Below are 19,854 nucleotides of genomic sequence, written 5' to 3'. Positions count from 1 at the left end.
TCCTTTTCTGTTCTGAATTTATTGGTCATTATTAATTGGATGGGGATTTTAAGCATTAGTTAGGTTTTTCCCCACAACCAAGATATAAAGTTTATTTGTGCTTGCTTCTAGGACTTGTGCAGTCCCCTCTCTCTCCCTCACCCCCAACCCCCTTCCCTCCCTCTCCTTCCTCCTCCCATTTCTCTCTCAACATTTGGATCTCTGAACCCTTTGGAGTTTATTCTGGCATAGGTTCTTTTCCCAGTGGCTGTTCTACTGTCCAGTGTTTTCTCCGTGATTTGAGATGTCACCTTTATCATATGCCAAATTTTCAAAAACTTTCGAGTTCTTGAATTTTCTATTTTGGGATTTTCTATTCTGTTAGGTAGCCATCTGGTCCAATCAGGAGATAGAAACTGCAATCTGTTCAACAAGGGAGTCTTAATGTAAAGAATAACTATGAGGCACCTGGGTGGCTCAGTCATTTAAGCATCTGCCTTCGGTTCAGCTTATGATCCCAGGGTTCTGGGATCAAGTCCCACATAGGGCTCCCTGCTCAGTGGGAAGCCTGCTTCTCTCCCTCCCCCTGTTCATGCTTTCTCCTCCTCCCACCCTGCCAAAGAAATATAAAAATCTTAAAAAAAAAAAAAAGAAATTAAGTATAATATATAAGTAAACTATAAATGGCACCCTAGGGCTGAGAGAGAGCACCCAAGGAAGGACAAACTTGGGTGGGGTTCAGACCTCTTTGGGAAAGGTGGATAGGCCACTAACTAGCAGAGATTTTGCTAGTTTAGCCAGGCCAGAGCTGGTCTAGGGTTGTTGGGCAGGCAACAGGACAGCCTCCGGGGTGCAACGCGAGACCAGGCAATCAGCAACTGGAGGTGTGGTTGTGCCCTGGGAGTCCAGGTGCCTGCAGGAGGGGGAGGCAGGGGACAGAAAGCCTTCACAGTGTGCAGGTAGCACGAGGTAAAGAGATTTGTACAAGGAACAACTTCTTTGTGACTCTTGGGGCCACAGTCCTGACAGGTGGTTATGTAGGGTTATCCCCACATCGACGCTGCAAGGTTGCAGAGGGACCTCGTTTTGGACCCGTGGCGGGGGTGGGGCCAGACTCCACTGGCTGTTCTCACCCCCCACACTGCGGACCTCTGCCGGCGCCAGAAATTACAGCTGCCTTTTCCTCCTTTTGGTGTCCCTGCAGCGCCCTCTACTGAGGACGCTTAGTATTGCGCTCACTTTAACAAGGTAAAGCAATTCCAGCATTTACTGTAGGTTTCGTATTAAAGGGTGCATTGAAGGCTGAGAAGCAATGAATTGATAAAGGACGTGGGAATGTTGACCTGTCTGTTCCTTGTGTTTTATTACTGGTGACTCGTCGTGTATTTGGATATCTGTTAAAGTTGTCTCTGCTCACCGACCTGCTCTTTCAATGTTTTCTTGGTTATTCTTATTTTTCCATAAGAACTTTAAAATAAACTTCTCTAGTTCCAGAAGGGGGGAAAAAATCCCTTGGCATTTTAAAATCATCCTGCATTTTTTAATTTTTAAAAGTATAATAAATTCTTGTGGTTAAAAAAATTATTGTAGCTAACAACAAAAGCAATAAAGTGAATAAAGTAGCAGATGAGAGTTTCATGCCTCCCGTTCACAATCCCTGAAGTTAATGCTTTTGAGTCTGTCTTTTCAGGATGTGTTTCTAAGCTGTGTGTGTGTAAGTAATAAATATGTTTGGACATTTTGAATAGTTAGGCCTGTAGCTCTAACTTAGAAATGTCTTTTGTTTTTCTCTACAGCCATCGTACCTGCCCATGAGTCTTTGAGAACAGTACAATGTCCCTTTGTGCCTCTTCCCACAAAGAGTTTCCTCAGCTGTTACCTATTCAAGACATGGATATCAAAAACTCACCATCTAGCCTTAACTCTCCAGCTTCCTACAACTGCAGTCAATCTGTCCTACCCCTGGAGCACGGCCCCATATATATACCTTCCTCCTATGTTGAGAGCCGCCATGAATATTCCGCCATGACGTTCTACAGCCCTGCTGTGATGAATTACAGCATTCCCAGCAGTGCCAGTAACTCAGAAGGTGGACCCGGTCGACAGACCACAAGCCCGAATGTGCTGTGGCCAACTCCTGGACACCTCTCTCCCTTAGCGATCCATTGTCAGTCGTCACTTCTGTATGCAGAACCTCAAAAGAGTACTTGGTGTGAAGCAAGATCACTAGAACCCACCTTACCTGTAAACAGGTAAATTCAGTCTTCATTCTGAATTGTATGTCAGGGGCATTATTCAAATCACTTTATGAGTTGGAAGAAAGCTATGCATTATTCAAAGTCTTTATTCATCACATAGATTTCTTAGAGCACCTAACACATAGGATATTCTGAGTTCTAGAATATTCTAGAATTCCAGAATATAGAATAGATATTCTATTCCTCGTTAAAAAGTAAGCTTGTAGATATGGGTTGTAGGAAGAATTCATTATCATGACTAGACATTAAAGATTGAACTTAAATCCCTTTTCTCTTGATAAAGTGATGTGGGTTTGAAAAAGAAATGTTTACTTTCAAGTTAGGTCCTTTTTGTGGTGAAATCACAATTGGGCATTCATGGCATATTGTGTGCAGGATAAAAGCAACGATGGTAGTTGGTCGTGGTGGTTACTTAAATGAAATATACTGGACACATGAAGCCTGGAAAGACAGACAATAATTGGCATAAGCTTTTTAGCAGTGAACTAATTGCAGACTTTGGTTGAAATTTCGTGAAGCTCAAAACCGTATTTGTACCTTTAAAAGCAAGGTAACATGATGGTTATTTCCATTCAATTTGTAATGTGTTTAATGATAATTACAGCTATGGTGGGAAGAGGTTGGGTAGAGAGAAAGATGAGAAGTAGATAAATTTCTAATACGACCGAAGTATTAAGTCAGTGCATATTGGATGTTGAAATTTGTTACTTTCAAATGCTGTTGTAACACTTTGAGAAAGCCATATTACACAGTAATTTTTCTCTTTTAATAACTTCGTTGGTAAAAGAGAATATAAACGTTGTATATACCTTTTTTAAATTACTGTTTTTCACCCAGCCTAAAAGGGAAGATTGTTTGTTTCTGGGCATGAACTCTAATCAGAGTTCTGCTAATACTAGGATAAATGAACCCATGGTATAATTATGTTCATTTATAAATAAATCATACCTCTAACATTTCCTTTCCCAAAGAAACCTGGTCTGGCAAAATTAGGAACTGACCACGTGGGCTTTTGGTGTCTGCCGGTGCTGCCTTGATGGGTTCTCCTTTCCTCTATGGGAGCCATTACCCTTCTCCCCAACACTGAGCACCTGCTTCCGTTAAAACCTTCTAAGGACAGGCATGTGTCCACTTTTATCCTCTCTTCTCTTTTCTCTTTCTCTTTTTCTTCTCTCTGCCCTTCCCTGCCCTTCCCTACTCTTCCCTACTCTTTCTCTATCTCTCTAAACCAGAGTGTAGTATTCACTTCAATAAAACTTAAGAGTCCATTTGTTACTCCTCATAAAATTATTTTCATTCTAGACCTTCATCTTACACTGCAGAATGAGAGATTTTGTTGCCGCATTTAAATGGGAACTCTGAAGGGCTATTTAGCAATACTTGGGAATGGCAGACTTGAAAATGGTTAGGCACATTTGGGCCCAACCGTACAGTGTTGATGAATTCTAGCAACTTCAGGAGGCTCCTGTACATCCTGCTCATGGTTCAGACCTGCGGGTATGACTTGTCCTGGTCACTTACTCTGCTCAGAGATGTGCAACCTGGTGGCTGCCACTAGCCATCTGTGGTTACCAGTCTCATCCACGCTGCATGGGTGGACATAGACTTGTGGAACCATTTTTAAACATTAGTCATTCCCAACGGTGTCACTCTTCATAGATCCTATACCAGCAACAAAGGCTGTGCTTGATCGGATTTCCTGGAATATATTTATCTTGAGCCCTGGAGGGCAAAGAGGTAAATTTGGCAGTGTTAATGCTATTTTTTTTTTTTTTTTACTAGAAAGTGCATCTTTCTCCTTAATGCTGTTTTACAATGAGTGTTTTCTTTGCCCCTAGGGAGACACTGAAAAGGAAAGTTAGTGGGAGCAGTGGTGCCAGCCCTGTTACTAGTCCAAGTTCAAAGAGGGATGCTCACTTCTGTGCGGTCTGCAGCGATTACGCATCTGGATATCACTATGGAGTCTGGTCGTGTGAAGGATGTAAGGCCTTTTTTAAAAGAAGCATTCAAGGTACAAGAGTATTGTTAGCTTCTTTTGTTTTCTGCTTTTGCTTTCAAATAATTTTGTAGGTGACCTGGCAGAAATTTCACCATTGGCCTCTTTGGTACACAAAGTACTTGATGAGCAGTTCAGAGGACAGTGTGTGTTTGGGGATGGGGTGGATGGTGGAGTGGATTATTTCAAGTGTAGAGCACCTTATTTTTCATTGTGGATCTCGACCCCAGAGCCCCAGAACTTGAATGGATCTCTTTCCACCATCACTGATCACCATCTTCTTGGGAAAAGATGCCTAGTTACAACTCTTACGTATCTCTTACTGGTTTTTGATTTGTGGTTACCATTAGGTTGATATATAACATCTTATGCATATATAGTAGTTCAAGTTTATGGTCTCTTAAATTTGAACTCATTCTTTACTCCTCCCCTACTTCCCTCCCCTGCTTATTTTAGATATATGGTGTCATACTTTACATCCTTTTATTTGTGAATCCCTTGACTGATTTTTAAAAAAAGATTCTATTTATTTATCAGAGAGAGAGAGCTAGCAAGAGAGAGAATGAGCAGGGGGAGAGGGAGAAGCGAGCTCTGCACTGAGCAAGGAACCCAGTGTGGGACTTGATGCCAGGACCCTGGGATCATGACCTGAGTTGAAGGCAGATGCTTAACCAACTGAGCCACCCAGGTGCCCCCCTTGACTGATTTTTATAGATACATTTAATTTTACTGCTCTTGTGCTGTCTTCTTACTACTGCTTATGGTCTTTCCACTCAAAGGGTCCCCTTTACCATTTCTTATAGGGCTGGTTTAGTGTTCATGAATTCCTGTAACTTGTTTGTGTGGGAAACTCTATCTCTCTTTTTTTCCCTGAATGATAGTCTTGCTGGATAGAGTATTCTTGGCTGTAGGTTTTTTTCTTTTGGCACTCAGAGTGTGTCATGCCATTCTCTTCTGGCCTGCAAAGGTTCTGCTGAAAGATCATTTGACAGACTTATGGAATGTCCCTTGTATGTAACCATTTTCTTTTCTATTGCTGCTTTTCAGATTCTCTCTTTATCCCTACTTTTTGCCATTTTAAGTATTATGTGTCTTGGTATGGACCTCCTTGGATTGATTTTGTTGAGGGCTCTCTGTGCCTCCTGGATCTGCATTTCTGTTTCCTTCCCCAGATTTGGGAAGTTTACAACTATTATTTCTTCAAACACATTTTCTGCCCCCCTTTCCCTCTCTTCTCCTTCTGGGACCCCTACAACGCAAATGTCATTATGCTTGATGGTGTTGCTTAGTTCGCTAAGTCTGTTTTCATTTTTCCCCCCTCTCCTGTTCAGCTTGATTATTCTCCATTACTCTGTCCTCCAGATTGCTGATCTGTTCTTCTATTTCTTCTAGTGTACTATTTATTCCATCTAGTGCATTTTTGCCTTCAGTTATTGAGTTGCTTATCTCTGATTGGTTCTTTTTTATGTTATCTATTTCTTTGTGAGGAGTTTCACTGAGGTTCTCCAGTCTTTTCTCCAGTCCAATCAGTATCTTTATGACCATTACTTTAAATTCTCTATCGGGTGGGGTGCTTGGGTGGCTCAGTGGGTTAAGTGTCTGCCTTTGGCCCAGGTCATGATCCTGGAGTCCTGGGATCGAGCCCTGTGTCAGGCTCTCTGCTTCACGGGGAGACTTCTTCTCCCTCTGACCCTCTCATGCTCTCTCTTCTCATGTTCTCTCTCTCACTCTCAGGTAAATAAATAAAATCTTTAAAAATAAATAACATTCCTGATGGAGAATTTCTTACCTGTTTTGTTTAGGTCTCGTGCTGTCATTTTGTCCTGTTCTTTCTTTTGGAACATGTTCCTCTGACTCCTCACTTTGTCTAGCTCTCTGTGTCTCTTTCTATGTGTTAGGAAAGTCAGCTACGTCTCCTGCTCTTGTAAGTAGTGGCCTTATGAGGAAGAGACTCTCTCGGGCCCTGCAGTGTAATGTCCCCTGTTCACCAGACCTGGACTTCAGGGGTGTCGCCTATGTGTGTTGTGTGCACACTACTGTAGTGGCTAAGCTGCTTGTGCCTTTAGTCCAGTTGTTTGCAGTGGTTCTCTTTGCCTTTTGTGGGCAGGATTTGGTCCCTGTATTGCTAATGGGCCAATCTGGAGCCACCTGGGGCTTGAGTAGAGTTAGATCAGGGAGCTAAACAGACCTGTGGGGTGCAGGGGAGGGAAAGGGCACCCACCAGCTCCTTTGTTCCTGGAAAAGTCTGCCAATGATCCCTGTCCCTCCACCACATACCCTGAGATTAGTAAACTAATTTCCCTCCCATGTACCCTAGGCATTTTTCAAACTGCTGCTTCTATGCTGTATCTGCATGGGGCTGTTTGCTGTACTCTCTTCAAGGGCAGAGACTCTGTTTCTTTTTGCTTTCCCAGCTCTCTCAGAGCCAAGCCTGCTGATTTTGAAGTTCTACCTGTTAAGCCCTGTTCATTGTAAGAACTCACAACATTACCCCCCCTCTGGTTTTCAAAGCCAAATGTTATGGGATTTCATCTCACCTGGGTGAGTTCCCCATACTTGGGGTACCTGGTGTGATAGTCTGTTCCTCTCCCCTCTCCAAGCCTGTAGGTCCCTCCCTCCCATGGACAGTTCCATAGGTCTGTCCCCGTGGTCTGTTTAGCTCCCAACTACCTTTTCACCCTTCCTACCCTCTTTGGTGTGGCCTCTTCTCTATATTTATCTGTGGAGAGTCTGTTCTGCCAGTCTTTAGGTCATTTTCTGGGTTATTTACACTGGTGTGTTATTATCTAGTTTTATTCATGGGATGAGATGAGCTTAAGATCTTCCTATTCTGCCACCTTCCCCAGAAGTCCCTAGTTATAATACTTACAAAGATAAAGCTTGGGGGAAAATGTGCTTATTAGGAATTACAAAGATTGTTTCTCCCTTTGACTTATGTTTAATGTTTGGCATGTGTAAGAGTGATGATGGTGGGATGGTTCCTGATAGAAACCAGAGGGTGGTGAAGGGTAGAATGTTAGCAGTTAAGAGTCACCTTCCTGGAGACCCTGAAATTCACCCTGTATAGATGTCCACTTATTTTTCCAGGATCTTCCACTTACTAGTTCTATGATTTTACCTCCTAGCTTGTTTGCTCTTCTGTGAAATGGAAATACTTACAGAATTGTTCTAAAGGTGGAACAGGGGTGACTGGGTGGCTCACTTGGTTGAGTGTCTGACTCTTGACTTTGGTTCAGGTCATGATCTCAGGGTCGTAGGTTTGAGCCCTGTGTCAGGCTCCATGCTCAGTGGGGAGTCTGCTTGAAATTCTCTTTCTCCTTCTCCCCATATTCACACACACACACACACACACACACACACACACACACACACACACACACATATTCTTTCTCTAAATAAATAGGTAAATAAATAAGCAACTTTTTTAAATTTTTATTTTTTTAAAGAGTTTTTGTGAAAATATTTAGTCATTTATTAACATCATGCAAATTTAAGATATTCTAGCTTTTCTTCTAACTCTTCTGTATCAACATCTTTTCTTTCTTCTTTGTATTTTTCTTCTAATCCTAATCATATTTACACCCACCTTCTCTAAAATCTTCATAGTTCGGTGGATCAGGGTGCTCTGCTATTTCCAAACTTAATTTTATTAAAAGAAAAAAATCACAGATAAAGGAAGCCTATGTCATCAAATATTATCAAAACATAAGTTGTATGGTTTGCTTATTTGTAATTTATATACAAAACTTTTCATTCTGAATTTAACATATTTAGTGCTTTAATATTTTTACTTATGATAATTGTAGTAGTAAATTGTAAGGCCAGGCTTACTCTCCTGCTATTATGTAGTAAGAACAATTCAGAGTTCTAAAATTTAGAAAGAATAAAACAAAATTTAGAACTGAACTCTTGATATGATGACAATTCTCTGTCTTGTTGAGATTCCAGAATTTTATTCCTTAAGGAAATCTTGACCCAATACAACCAACTATATTCTTTGAAAAGGATCCCTTTCCCCTTGTTATTGCAAAAATCTCTACCTAAAATATCTTTGAACCCTTAAACTATGACTGATGACAATGACAGGGGAGTTTCCTCTGCTTTCCACATTCCTTCCTACTACATGAGCCAAGAAACTATTGGGAAAGAGGAAGAAATGTCATATCTAAGTGTGCATAAGGTAAAGAGTGAGTGCTTTTACAATAGTTTACTATGTAAATGATTGTTTCTTTGGCCTCTTTGTATTTTTAGCATCCTCTGATATAAAATATGTTGTAGTAGCTAAAAATGGCCACCCAATTCTTTCTGTATATTGAATGAAGAATGAAATGTATTTATCATCATTACTCATAATAAAAAAATCTCAATAATGGAGGCTTGGACAGAGGATATCTCAACATAATAAAAACCATATATGAAAAACCCACAGCTAACATCACATTCAATGGTGAAAAATGGAGAGCTTTTTCTTCTAAGTTCAGGAACAAGACAAAGATGTCCACTCTCACCACTTTTATTCAACATAGTGCTGGAAGTTCTAGCCACAGTAATCATACAAGACAACAAATAAAAGGCATCCAAATTTTGTAAGGGAAAAGTAAAACTTTAATTATTTGCAGATGACATGATATTATATATAGAAAACCCTAAGGACTCCACCAAAAACCAGTAGAACTGATAAATGAATTTAAGTTGCAGGATACAAAATTAATGAATGGAAATCTGTTGCATTTCTATACACTAATAATGTAGTAGCAGAAAGAAATTAAGAAAACCATCCCATTTACAATTATACAAAAATAATAAAATACTGAGGAGTAAACTTAACCAAGGAGGTGAAAGACCTGTACTCTGAAAACTCTAAAACATTGATGAAAGAAATTGAAGATACATAAACAAATGGAAAGATATTCCATGCTCATGGATTGAAAGAACAAATATGGATAGTGTCCATACTACCCAGAGTAATCTATGGATTCAGTGGATTCCCTATCAAAATGTCAACAGCATCTTTCACAGAGCTAGAACAAATAATACTGAAATTGCTATGAAAGACTCTGAGTAATGAAAGCAATCTTGAGAAAGGAGACCAAAGCTGGAGGTATCACAATCCCAAGTTTCAAGATATATTACAAAGCTCTAGTAACCAAAGCAGTATGTTACTGGCACAAAAATAGACACATAGACGGATGGAACACAATGGAGAACCCAGAAATAAACCCATGGTTATACGGTCAAGTAATCCTCAACAAAAGAGGTAAGAGTGTATAATGGGGAGAAAACAGCCTCCTCAGTAAATGGTGCTGGGAAAATAGCTATATGTGAAAGAATGAAACTAGACCATTTTCTTATTCCACATACAAAAATAAACTCAAAATGGATAAAAGACCTAAATGTGAGACCTAAAACCGTAAAACTCCTAGAAGAAAGCTTAGGCATTAATCTCTCTGACATCAGCCTTCGCAACATTTTTCTAGGTATGTCTCCTGAGGCAAGGGAAACAAAAGCAAAAATAAACTATTGGGAATATGCCCAAATAATAAACTTTTGTGCAATGAAGGAAGCAATCAACAAAAGTCAATTTGCTGAATGGGATGATGCAATGATATATCCATTAAGGGGTTAGTATACAAACTATATAAAGAAGTTCTACAGTTCAACACCAAAAAATAATAGTAACCCAGTTGAAAAATGGGCAGAAGACCTGAATAGACATTTTTTCCAAAGAGGATCTACAGATGGTCAACAGACACATGAAAAGATGCTCACCATCACTCATCAGGGAACTGCAAATCAAAACCACAATGAGATACTACCTCACACCAGTCAGAATGGCTAAAATGAAAAACACAAGAAATAAGTATTGGTGAGGATGTGGAGAAAAGGGAACCCTCACGTTCTGTTTGTGGGAATGTAAATTGGTGCAGCTGCTGAGGAAAACCATATGAAGGTTCCTTAAAACATTAAAAATAGGAATACCAAATGATCTAATAATTCCACTCCTGGATATTTATCCAGAGAGAACAAAAATATTAATTCAAAAAGAGATGTGCACCCCTGTGCTTATTGTAGCATTATTTACAATAGCCAAGATATGGGAACAATTTAGGTGTCCCTCAATAGATGAACGGATAAAGAAATTACACAATGAAATATTACTCAACCGTAAAAAGGACGAGATCCTGCCATTTACAACAACATGGATGGGCCTAGAAAGTATAATGCTAAGTGAACTAAGTCAGATATAAAAAGACAAATACCATGTGTTTGTTTTTTTTAAGGTTTTACTTATTTGTCAGAGAGTAAGAGAGAGAGTGTGAGCACAAGCAGGAGGCAGTGACAGGCAGAGGGAGAAGCAGGCTCCCTACTGAGCAAGGAGTCTGATGTGGGACTCGATCCCAGGATCCTGGGATCATGACCTGAGCGAAGGCAGACACCTAACTGCCTAGAGCCACCCGGGTGTCTCAATATCATGTGATTTCACTTACATGTAGAATCTGAAAATAAGGGGCATCTGGGTGGCTCAGTGGGTTAATCCGCTGCCTTCGGCTCAGGTCATGATCTCAGGGTCCTGGAATCGAGTCCCACGTCGGGCTCTCTGCTCAGCAGGAAGCCTGCTTCCCTCCCTCTCTCTCTTTGCCTGCCTCTCTGCCTACTTGTGATCTCTCTCTCTGTCAAATAAATAAATAAATAAATCTTTAAAAAAAAAAAAGAATCTGAAAATAAAGCAAATGAGCAAAGATAGAAAAATACCCCAAAAGACAGACTTTCCTTTTTTTTTTTTTTTTAAATTTAATTATTTGACAGAGATCACAAGTAGGCAGAGAGAGAGAGAGGAAGGGAAGCAGGCTCCCCGCCAAGCAGAGAGCCCTATGCGGGACTCAATCCCAGGATGCCGGGATCACGGCCTGAGCCGAAAGCAGAGGCTTTAACCCACTGAGCCACCCAGGCGCCCCCGAAACACAGACTTTCAAATACAGAGAAGAAACTGGTGATTACCAGAAGGGGATGTGGTGGGAAGGAATGGGTGAAATAGATAAAGGGGATTAAAATAAGTCACAGAGATGAAAAGTACAGCCTATGGAATCTAATGAATATTGTAAAAACACTGTAATGTGACAGATGAGGACTACACTTACGGGGTGTGCACTGAGTAATGTACACAATTATTGAATCAAAATGTTACACACCTGAGCTTTTGTTTCCCAGACTTGCTTATGGTTTTACCACAGCTTGTTTGTCCTGGATTGTAATTCTCTTTTATTCCCAAATAAACCCATCTTCTGGTTTAAAAAAAAAAATTATATACCTGAAACTAATATAACATTGAGTATTAATTATACTTCAATAAAATAAAACTAAAAAGGAAAAAATCAAATGAGTTAATCTTAGTCAATTTTCTCTACATTGTTTTATTAAAGGTTATTCATTTTCATTGATTTTTTAAAATAGGGGGGCTTTTTTTTCTCATTGAATTGGAGATTTAATTTATATATAGTAAGATTCTTCTATGACATACTTCTATGAATTTTGAAAATGCATGTACCCATTCAACCACCACCATAATTAAGATCTGGAATGTTACCATCAGCCCAAAAAGTTCCTGCAGGCCCATTGCAGCCAATTTCCCCCCAACCTCTCAAGGCCTGGTAGCCATTGATCTATTTTCTTTCCCTATAGTTTTGCTTTTTGCTAGAATATCATATAATTGGATAATAAAGTATGTAACCATCTGTGTATCACTTCTTTCACTTATTATGATATTTTGAATAAAACTTCTGTGAACATTCATGCATATCCCTCTCTGTAGACCTGTATTTTTGTTTCTCTTGGGGAAATACCTAAGAGTAAAAAAGCTGGTTGTAGGATAAGCATATGTTTAATTTTATAAGAAACCAGCAAAGTGTTTTCCAAAATAGTTGAACCATGTTGCATTCTCAGCAATAACATATGAGACTTCCAGTTGATTTATATCCTTGTAAAAATCCTTGATATTGTCAGCCTTTGTTTGTTTGTTTGTTTTTTGGGTTTTTTTGTCAGCCTTTTAAATTTTAGATATTCTATCCCATATATAATTGTGTCCCATATATAATTTGAGTTTCCTGGATTACTGATCTTTTTGAGCATCTTTTCATGTGTTCATTGATTTTTTTTTCTATGATATATTAAGTTCTTATATATATAATGTTTTGTTCCATTGACTTAGTTCTTCATTCTTCTAAGTACCACATTATTTTAACTATTACGGTTTTTTTTTTTTGCTTTTACTATTATAATTTTATTTATTTATTTATTTACTATAATTTTATAATGCATTTTAATACATACCAATATAATTACCTCCTATTTTTAAAGTGTTCTATTTTCTTTTGTTTACTTATTCATTTATTATTCATAGGAACATTAGAGTAATTTTATTAATTGGATTCCCATCCTTAATGTTAAGTGGAGATTTTGTTAAACCTGGGAATTATTTTGGAAGGAATCTTTGTAATAGTCTTTACATCAAGAACGTTGTTATGTCTCTAGTTATTTAGGCCTCTCATATCTCTTCATACAGTTTTGTTTTAAAAAATATATATCTGGTACATTTCTCAGTGGTATTTCTGTAAATTTCATTCTTTGGGGCTATTTTATTTTATTTTTTTAAGATTTTATTTATTTATTTGACAGAGATCACAGGTAGGCAGAGAGAGAGAGAGGAGGAAGCAGGCTCCCTGCCGAGCAGAGAGCTCAATGTGGGGCTCGATCCCAGGACCCTGAGATCATGACCTGAGCCGAAAGCAGAGGCTTTAACCCCCTGAGCCACCCAGGCGCCCCATCTTTGGAACTATTTATTTTATATCCATATATAATAGTAATACTATTCTACTCACTTTCATATTGGTATTTATAGTAACCTTTTATCCTTGTCCTTTGAAAGTTAAAATCTATTTGAGTGCTGCTCACAGATCTTTAATTCTTTGCTTTTTACGACTTTAGAGGCTGAGCTTTAAGTGGGAAGCTCTGACAGCTGGTAGGTTATGTAGAAGATTCTTATCTTGGAGGTACATATTCTGTTACTTGGGACTAATTTGGCTTTGAAGTCATGAAGGATGTCCTGAGGTAACAGAATGCAAGGTCATTGCCGGCTGTTGAGGGATAAGTGTGCCAGGGAGGGTGTGGGTGACAAACATTGCCCTATTGTTGAAGTGACAACATTGGGAGGCTGAACTGAGCTGAAACTCAGATCTTCTGATCCCAAGTCCAGTGCTCTCTGTCCCCTCCATGCAGTTGGATATAAATGACAACAGGTATTCAGATAGACTCAATAATTCTGCAGAGAGTCCAGAGATAACTGGTTATGCTTTAGATTATAAAAAGCATATTTTCCTAGAAAGCTTTTTATCTTAATGAATTAGCGACCTATTTTGCCTTTAATTTTGCTTTGAACTTTTCTCTGAGTTCTATTAGTATGGAATAGTGTGCTTCTCAGACTGTTGCATGGAACAAGAAAACCATTTTAATTATTTTGGGTGGGGTTGGGGAGCAGAGAAAGAGGGAGAGAGAATCCCCAAGCAGACTCTGTGCTGAATGTAGAGTCCAATGTGGGGCTTGATCTCACACCTTAGATCATGACCTCAACTGAAATCAAGAGTCAGATGCTTAACTGATTGAGCCATCTGGGTACTCCAAGAAAACCATTTTATTAAAAAATATATATATATTATATATATATTTATATATATTTTTAATATATGTATATTTATATATATTTTAAAAATATATATATTTTATATATATTTTTAATATATGTATATTTATATATATATTTTTAAAAATATATATATTATATATTTTTATATATATATTTTATATATATATATATATATTTTTTTTTTTATTTGACAGAGATCACAAATAGGCAGAGAGGCAGGCAGGGGAAGCAGGCTGCCTGCTGAGCAGAGAGCCCAACTTGGGGCTTGATCCCAGGACCCTGAGATCATGACCTGAGCCGAAGGCAGAGGCTTAAACCACTGAGCCACCCTGGCACCCCACTAAGAAAACCAGTTTGATATGTGAGGTAGTTCATGTAGTTTGAAGAAGACTGTGTGTGTGTGTGTGTGTGTGTGTGTGTGTGTGTGTGTGTGTGTGTGTCAGAAGTGAATTCAGTTACCCTGACCTTCTTGCATAAGATATTTTCTAGGCTGGTCTTTTTTTTTTAGTGTGTTCATAACATTGTGTTTTCTGATTTTTTTAAGTAAAATGATCTTTTAAAATAAACTCTGAGGGAAAAAAATGAACCTCTAGTCCCTTAAATGCTTGTTGTTATAAACCTCTTTATAAAACCAAAAAGGATGACCTCATGTATTATTCTTTTATTTATTTATTAGGGAGAACGCACAAGCAGGGGGAGCTGTGGAGGAAGAGGGAGAAGCAGACTCCTTGCTGAGCAAGGAGCCCAATGGGGGAACTTGATCCCAGGACTCTGGGATCATGACTAGAGCCCAAGGCAGATCCTTAACCCCGACTGAGCCACCCAGGTGTACCTGTGCCTGGATTCTTGACTCATGGAAACAAGATAATAAATTCATTTAGTTTTAAGCTTATAGGTTTGTAGAAATTTATTATACGGCATGGAAAACTAAAACCATGACCTTAAGGAGCTTATTGAACCGAACTAATGTGTTTTCTTTTGAAAAATGGGAATCCTTTCTCTTTCTAGGGCAGTTATAGGATTACATGAAATGATAAAGTATCTGGAAATCAGTAGGCAGTCAAAAATGTTGGCATGCCGGGTTTCCTGTACATGGCAGTATGAGGGTCACTTGAACATGATTTTTGCATCTCTGGGGTAAGCTGTCCTCCTGTTTCTAGAACTGTGCAGTCTACACCTTTGGTGCCACCCCAGGCTGTCTCAGGGAATGGTGGTAAAGTCACAAACAATTGAATTTCAGTTTGTGTTTGGTTGAAAAGGTGTTACTGGAATCTACCTAAAGTGGGAAAGAATTGTAAAACTTACTTCTGGTCCAATCATGGAACTATGGTTTTTTGTCCGGAGGTCTGGGAGGTTGCCTCTACTTCTCAAAGTTTGACTCTGGATCAAGTTCATCTGTTTCCACATTCTCCTTGGACTGGCAGCTACCTGGGGCATTTTTCCTCCCCACCTTGGGAGCTCAAGAAGCCAAGCCAGGCTGTTGGAATATTCCATCTACTAACATGCCACTGGTTAAAGCAAGTTTCGTGGCCAAGCTCAACATCAGTCGGTGGGCAAGCACACTTGGGTGCACTGTGAGGTCACAGGGCTGAGGGAGGCAGTGGGGGAATTGAGAACAGTAATCACCACCAGCCTCAAGTGACAGATCTTTTGGTTCTTCAGGTCGCTCATTTCTTTGTCCTCTTATTGATTACTTTTATTCTCTTGTTTGACTGAATTCCCTTAAAAATACCATGTTAAGTTCTGAAGAGGGATATACATGAAAGAATATAAGCAGTTGAACTTGGTGACTGATGCACAAGTCCTGTTGTTTTTTGCCACACCAATTTCAGGCAACTGTCTTACTTTCCATGTCCAAAGGAGACTATTTTTTTTCTTAATAATTTTTTATTTTTTTATTAACATATAATGTATTATTAATCCCGGGAGTACAGGTCTGTGAATTGCCAGGTTTACACACTTCACAGCACTCACCATAGCACATACCCTCCCCAATGTCCATAACCCCACCACCCTCTACCTATCCCCTTCCCCCCGGCAACCCTCAGTTTGTTTTGTGAGATTAAGAGTCTCTTATGGTTTGAAGGAGACTATTCCTTTTTATTTTTTTTTTAAGATTTTATTTATTTATTTGACAGAGATCACAAGTAGGCAGAGAGGCAGGAAGAGAGATAGAGGAGGAAGCAGGCTCCCTGCTGAGCAGAGAGCCTGATGTGGGACTCTATCCCAGGACCCTGGGATCACCACCTGAGCCGAAGGCAGAAGCTTTAACCCACTGAGCCACCCAGGCGCCCTGTGAAGGAGACTATTTCTAATGTATCTCTTAAGAATTCGAAGAACATGTAGAGAATAGCCTATTAGACAAAGAGTAAGATATTCAAATATTCCTAGGTTTTCTTGACTCACCAACAAGGCACTTATGAGGCCAAACTTTGGCCATTGTGCCTGTACCTGTCATTAAGAAGATGTCGCCTACCTTTTAGCTGAGTAGCATTATCAGTGTTGCTGACCAGGAAGATATTTAATCAAAATATTGTAATAATAGCCTGCTTTTTCCCCCCCTCTGCTGTAGGACATAATGATTACATTTGCCCGGCTACAAATCAGTGTACAATAGATAAGAATCGGCGCAAGAGCTGCCAGGCCTGCCGACTCCGGAAGTGCTATGAAGTGGGGATGGTGAAGTGTGGTGAGTTTTCGCTTCCCCTTTCATCATGTGTGGGCCACGCTGACAGCTCTGTCAGACAGGACAGGCGGCGGGACTGGGGACAGGTAGCCTGCATGAGAGGAGATTTAGGACTTGGTCATTATCTTCAAGTATGTGTATGCTATCCCATTGGAAGGGGCATTGATTTGTTCCCTGTCAGTGCGGAGGACAGAGCTGAGGCAAACGGGAACAGGTTACAGGAGGCACATTTTGGCCCAATGTCGGGAAGACCTTTCTTTCTTTTTCTTCTTTTTTTTTAAATTAACATATAATGTATTATTAGCCCCAGGGGTACAGGTCTGTGTAGGGAAGACCTTTCTACAATTAAGTGGTCTGACAACACAATAGGCTACTGCATGATTTGAGAGCTCTGGCTACTAAAGTACGCAAATGGTTTGGATGACCATCTGCCTGAGGCCTTGAGAAGTCTAGGGAGAAAGTTCTGGTAAATGTTCACAGTGAAAGCTGTGACAAGAAAGTAGACTATCTGGTGGGTTACTTGGATAGCTAGAGGAAAGAATCATGCCCATCCCCTATTAGCTTTCTAGAGAAGATCTATAGAGGAGTCAGAAACATGGTAGAACTCTGGACAGCACATAGGGGGATTCTGTTATGATGGTATGTATGCATACCTATGAATAAACATACATATGTGTGTGTGTCCACACATAGATGCATACATCCATGAGAAACAAAGAAAAATGGGCACATAAGAATAACAGCTGACAAGAATGCTTACATCCTGCTCTCTTTGAGATTACATTCTCAAAATCTCTTTGAGATTATATCCTCTCTCTTTTTGATTCATTCGTCTGTACACACTTGCTGGTTCATGTGCACTCACATCAGCTCTGCCTGACTCTGCTGGTCAGTATTTTGCCTGTGGTTAGTTGTAATTTCTCTCTTTGTAACTATTTGAAAAATTTGAAACAAGAGTCTCTTTTCTTCCTGACAGTCTCTTAGGAGCTCTGCCTTTTGAACATTCTCTGTCCTTTTTTAAAAAAAAAAATGTGTATAATAGGTAAGACATCTCACTCAGCTATATCCTGTAGAGCAGAAGTTCTCTTATTTGATCACACTTCTCTGGCTTCTGAGAATCACTGATATTTTCTTTGTAAAATACCCTGCCAATGCCCATGACCTCCCAGTGTGTACTGGTTACTCTCTAAAATATTCGAGCATTTCTGTTCCCCCCTGCTTCAGTTATACCCTTATCGGTAACCAGTGGGCTTCTTCTAAAACCTGTTTCTACTTTCTGTAACTGTCAAATTATATAATTTAATTAGAATTTATGCAACCATATGAAATATGAGTAGGAAAAGACAATCATTTCTCTTTTTTAAAAGATTTTATTTGAGAGAGAGAGAGAGCACGAGCAGGGGGAGAGGCAGGGGAGAAGCAGACTCCCCACTAAGCAGGGAGCCCAGTGTGGGGCTCGATCCCAGGACACTGGGATCATCACCTGAGCCTAAGGCAGATGCTCAACCAACTGAGCCATCCAGGTGCCCCAAGACAGTCACTTCTTTGAAAGCTTTGGATAAAACTGTAAAGGAGGGGTACCTGGCCAGCTAGCTGACTCTTGATCTCAGGGTCATGAGTTCAAAACCCATGTTGGGTGTACTGCTTGCATTAAGAAATACCCCCAAACTGTAAAGGACTAGTAGCTACTGAGTTAGGTATGAGTGAGATTGGGGGGAGGGGTCATGAACCTAGAAAAATTCTGAATTTGGATTGCTTTATGAGTGCCTAAGTTCTTGCTCTGTTTTAATGAAGCTGAAATTGAAAATTCAGAGACAGTTTATCACAGATATGGCATATGTAGGAAATGCACTCGTGATTTAATTGGCGGTGGTACTGAAGGAGAAAGCCTTGGCCCTTTGACAAAAGATTGCAAATTGATGTTTCATATTTTAAGTTAATATTTTAAGGTGAGTGTATTTTTTAAAAGGTGATTTATAGTTTAGTCCTAGGATAAGAACACTGTTATTGTCCTAGGGTCTATTGGACAGCTAGCTGTAGCCCTGGTGGTTTGGGACCAGGGCAGGAGCACCTGCATAATCTGCCTGCAGGGGGCAGTGTATGTGGCGGGAAGAACAAAAGGACAGGACCCCCAAAGACCAAAATTCATTTTTTGTCTCATTAGTTCTTATGAACTGTGACTATGCTCAAACTTAACCTTTCTGGCCCTCGGTTTTCTTATCTCTGAAAAGAAGATACCTGTTTCCCTGAGTTTTGTGAGGAATGCATGTGAAGAAAGACATAAAGACCTAGCACAGTATTTGCAGCTAAATTTTAGTTTTCCTTACTTTCTTTCTCCCTCTTCGAGAACTCATATAAATTATGAGAAGTTTTAATGCAATACAGTCTTGCACAGGCAGTGTATAAAGGTGTAGTTAAAAAGAAACTTTCATGACACTCACTCAAAAAGATATTTGGGCCCCCCCCCCACACCCCGTTCATAGCAGCATTATCTATAGTAGCCAAGACATGGGAAAAAACCTGTGTCTGTTGACAGGTAAATGGATAAAGAAGTTGATGTGTGTGTGTGTGTGTGTGTGTGTGTGTGTGTGTGTGTAAAAATGGAACGTTATCCAGCCATTAAAAAAAACAAACCACAAAGAAATCCTGCCATATGTGACAACATGGCTGGTCTGTGAGGGCATTATGCTAAGTGAAGTAAGGCAGAGAAAGACACATTGTATGATCTCACTTATGTGTGGAATCTAAAAAAAAAAAAAAAAAAAAAAACCCAAACTCCTAGGAAAAGATATTGGATTTGTGGTTACCAGAGGCAGGGTATGGTGGGGAGAGGGAATTGGAGAAAAGTGGTCAGGGGTGCAAACTTCCAGTTACAAGATAAATAAGTACGAGCAGTGTAACATACGGTACGATGACTGTAATTAACAAGCTGTAGGAAATACATGAAAAGTTATTAAGAGTAAATTCTAGGAGTTCTGAGAGAAAAAAAATCTTTCACTTTCTTTTGTCTCCCTCTCTCCTCCTTGCCTATGAGATGATGGATCCTAACTGAACTTACTGTGGTGATCCCCTCACAGTTTATGTAAGCCAAACCATTGTGCTATACATCTGAAACTTACACAGTGATATATGGCAATTATTTCTCAATAAAACTGGAAAAAAAAATCTTTCACGGAAAAGAGAACAAGAGAAAGGGTCATTGAATTTGGCCAAAAAGAAATTGGGTAGGGCTGTCTAA

General features: G+C 39.6%; 1 protein-coding gene across 1 annotated transcript in view; it reads left to right on the top strand.

Moving 5' to 3' along the window:
- Positions 1–1,812: 1,812 nt before the first annotated feature.
- Positions 1,813–19,854, top strand: part of ESR2 (estrogen receptor 2) — a gene marked incomplete at both ends in the record, with an annotated part of 52,609 nt that continues 34,567 nt past the window's right edge. The window contains 3 exons of the mRNA XM_080809747.1: positions 1,813–2,231; positions 4,076–4,248; positions 16,503–16,619. Coding sequence (XP_080665873.1) covers positions 1,813–2,231; positions 4,076–4,248; positions 16,503–16,619 — 709 coding nt within the window. The remainder of the gene's footprint in view (positions 2,232–4,075; positions 4,249–16,502; positions 16,620–19,854) is intronic.

The sequence above is a fragment of the Martes martes genome (genome assembly GCF_963455335.1).
Source record: "Martes martes genome assembly, chromosome: 7".
Taxonomy (NCBI): domain Eukaryota; kingdom Metazoa; phylum Chordata; class Mammalia; order Carnivora; family Mustelidae; genus Martes; species Martes martes.
The sequence above is the reverse complement of the archived record's forward strand: the minus strand, read 5'-3'. Positions and strand labels throughout refer to the sequence as shown.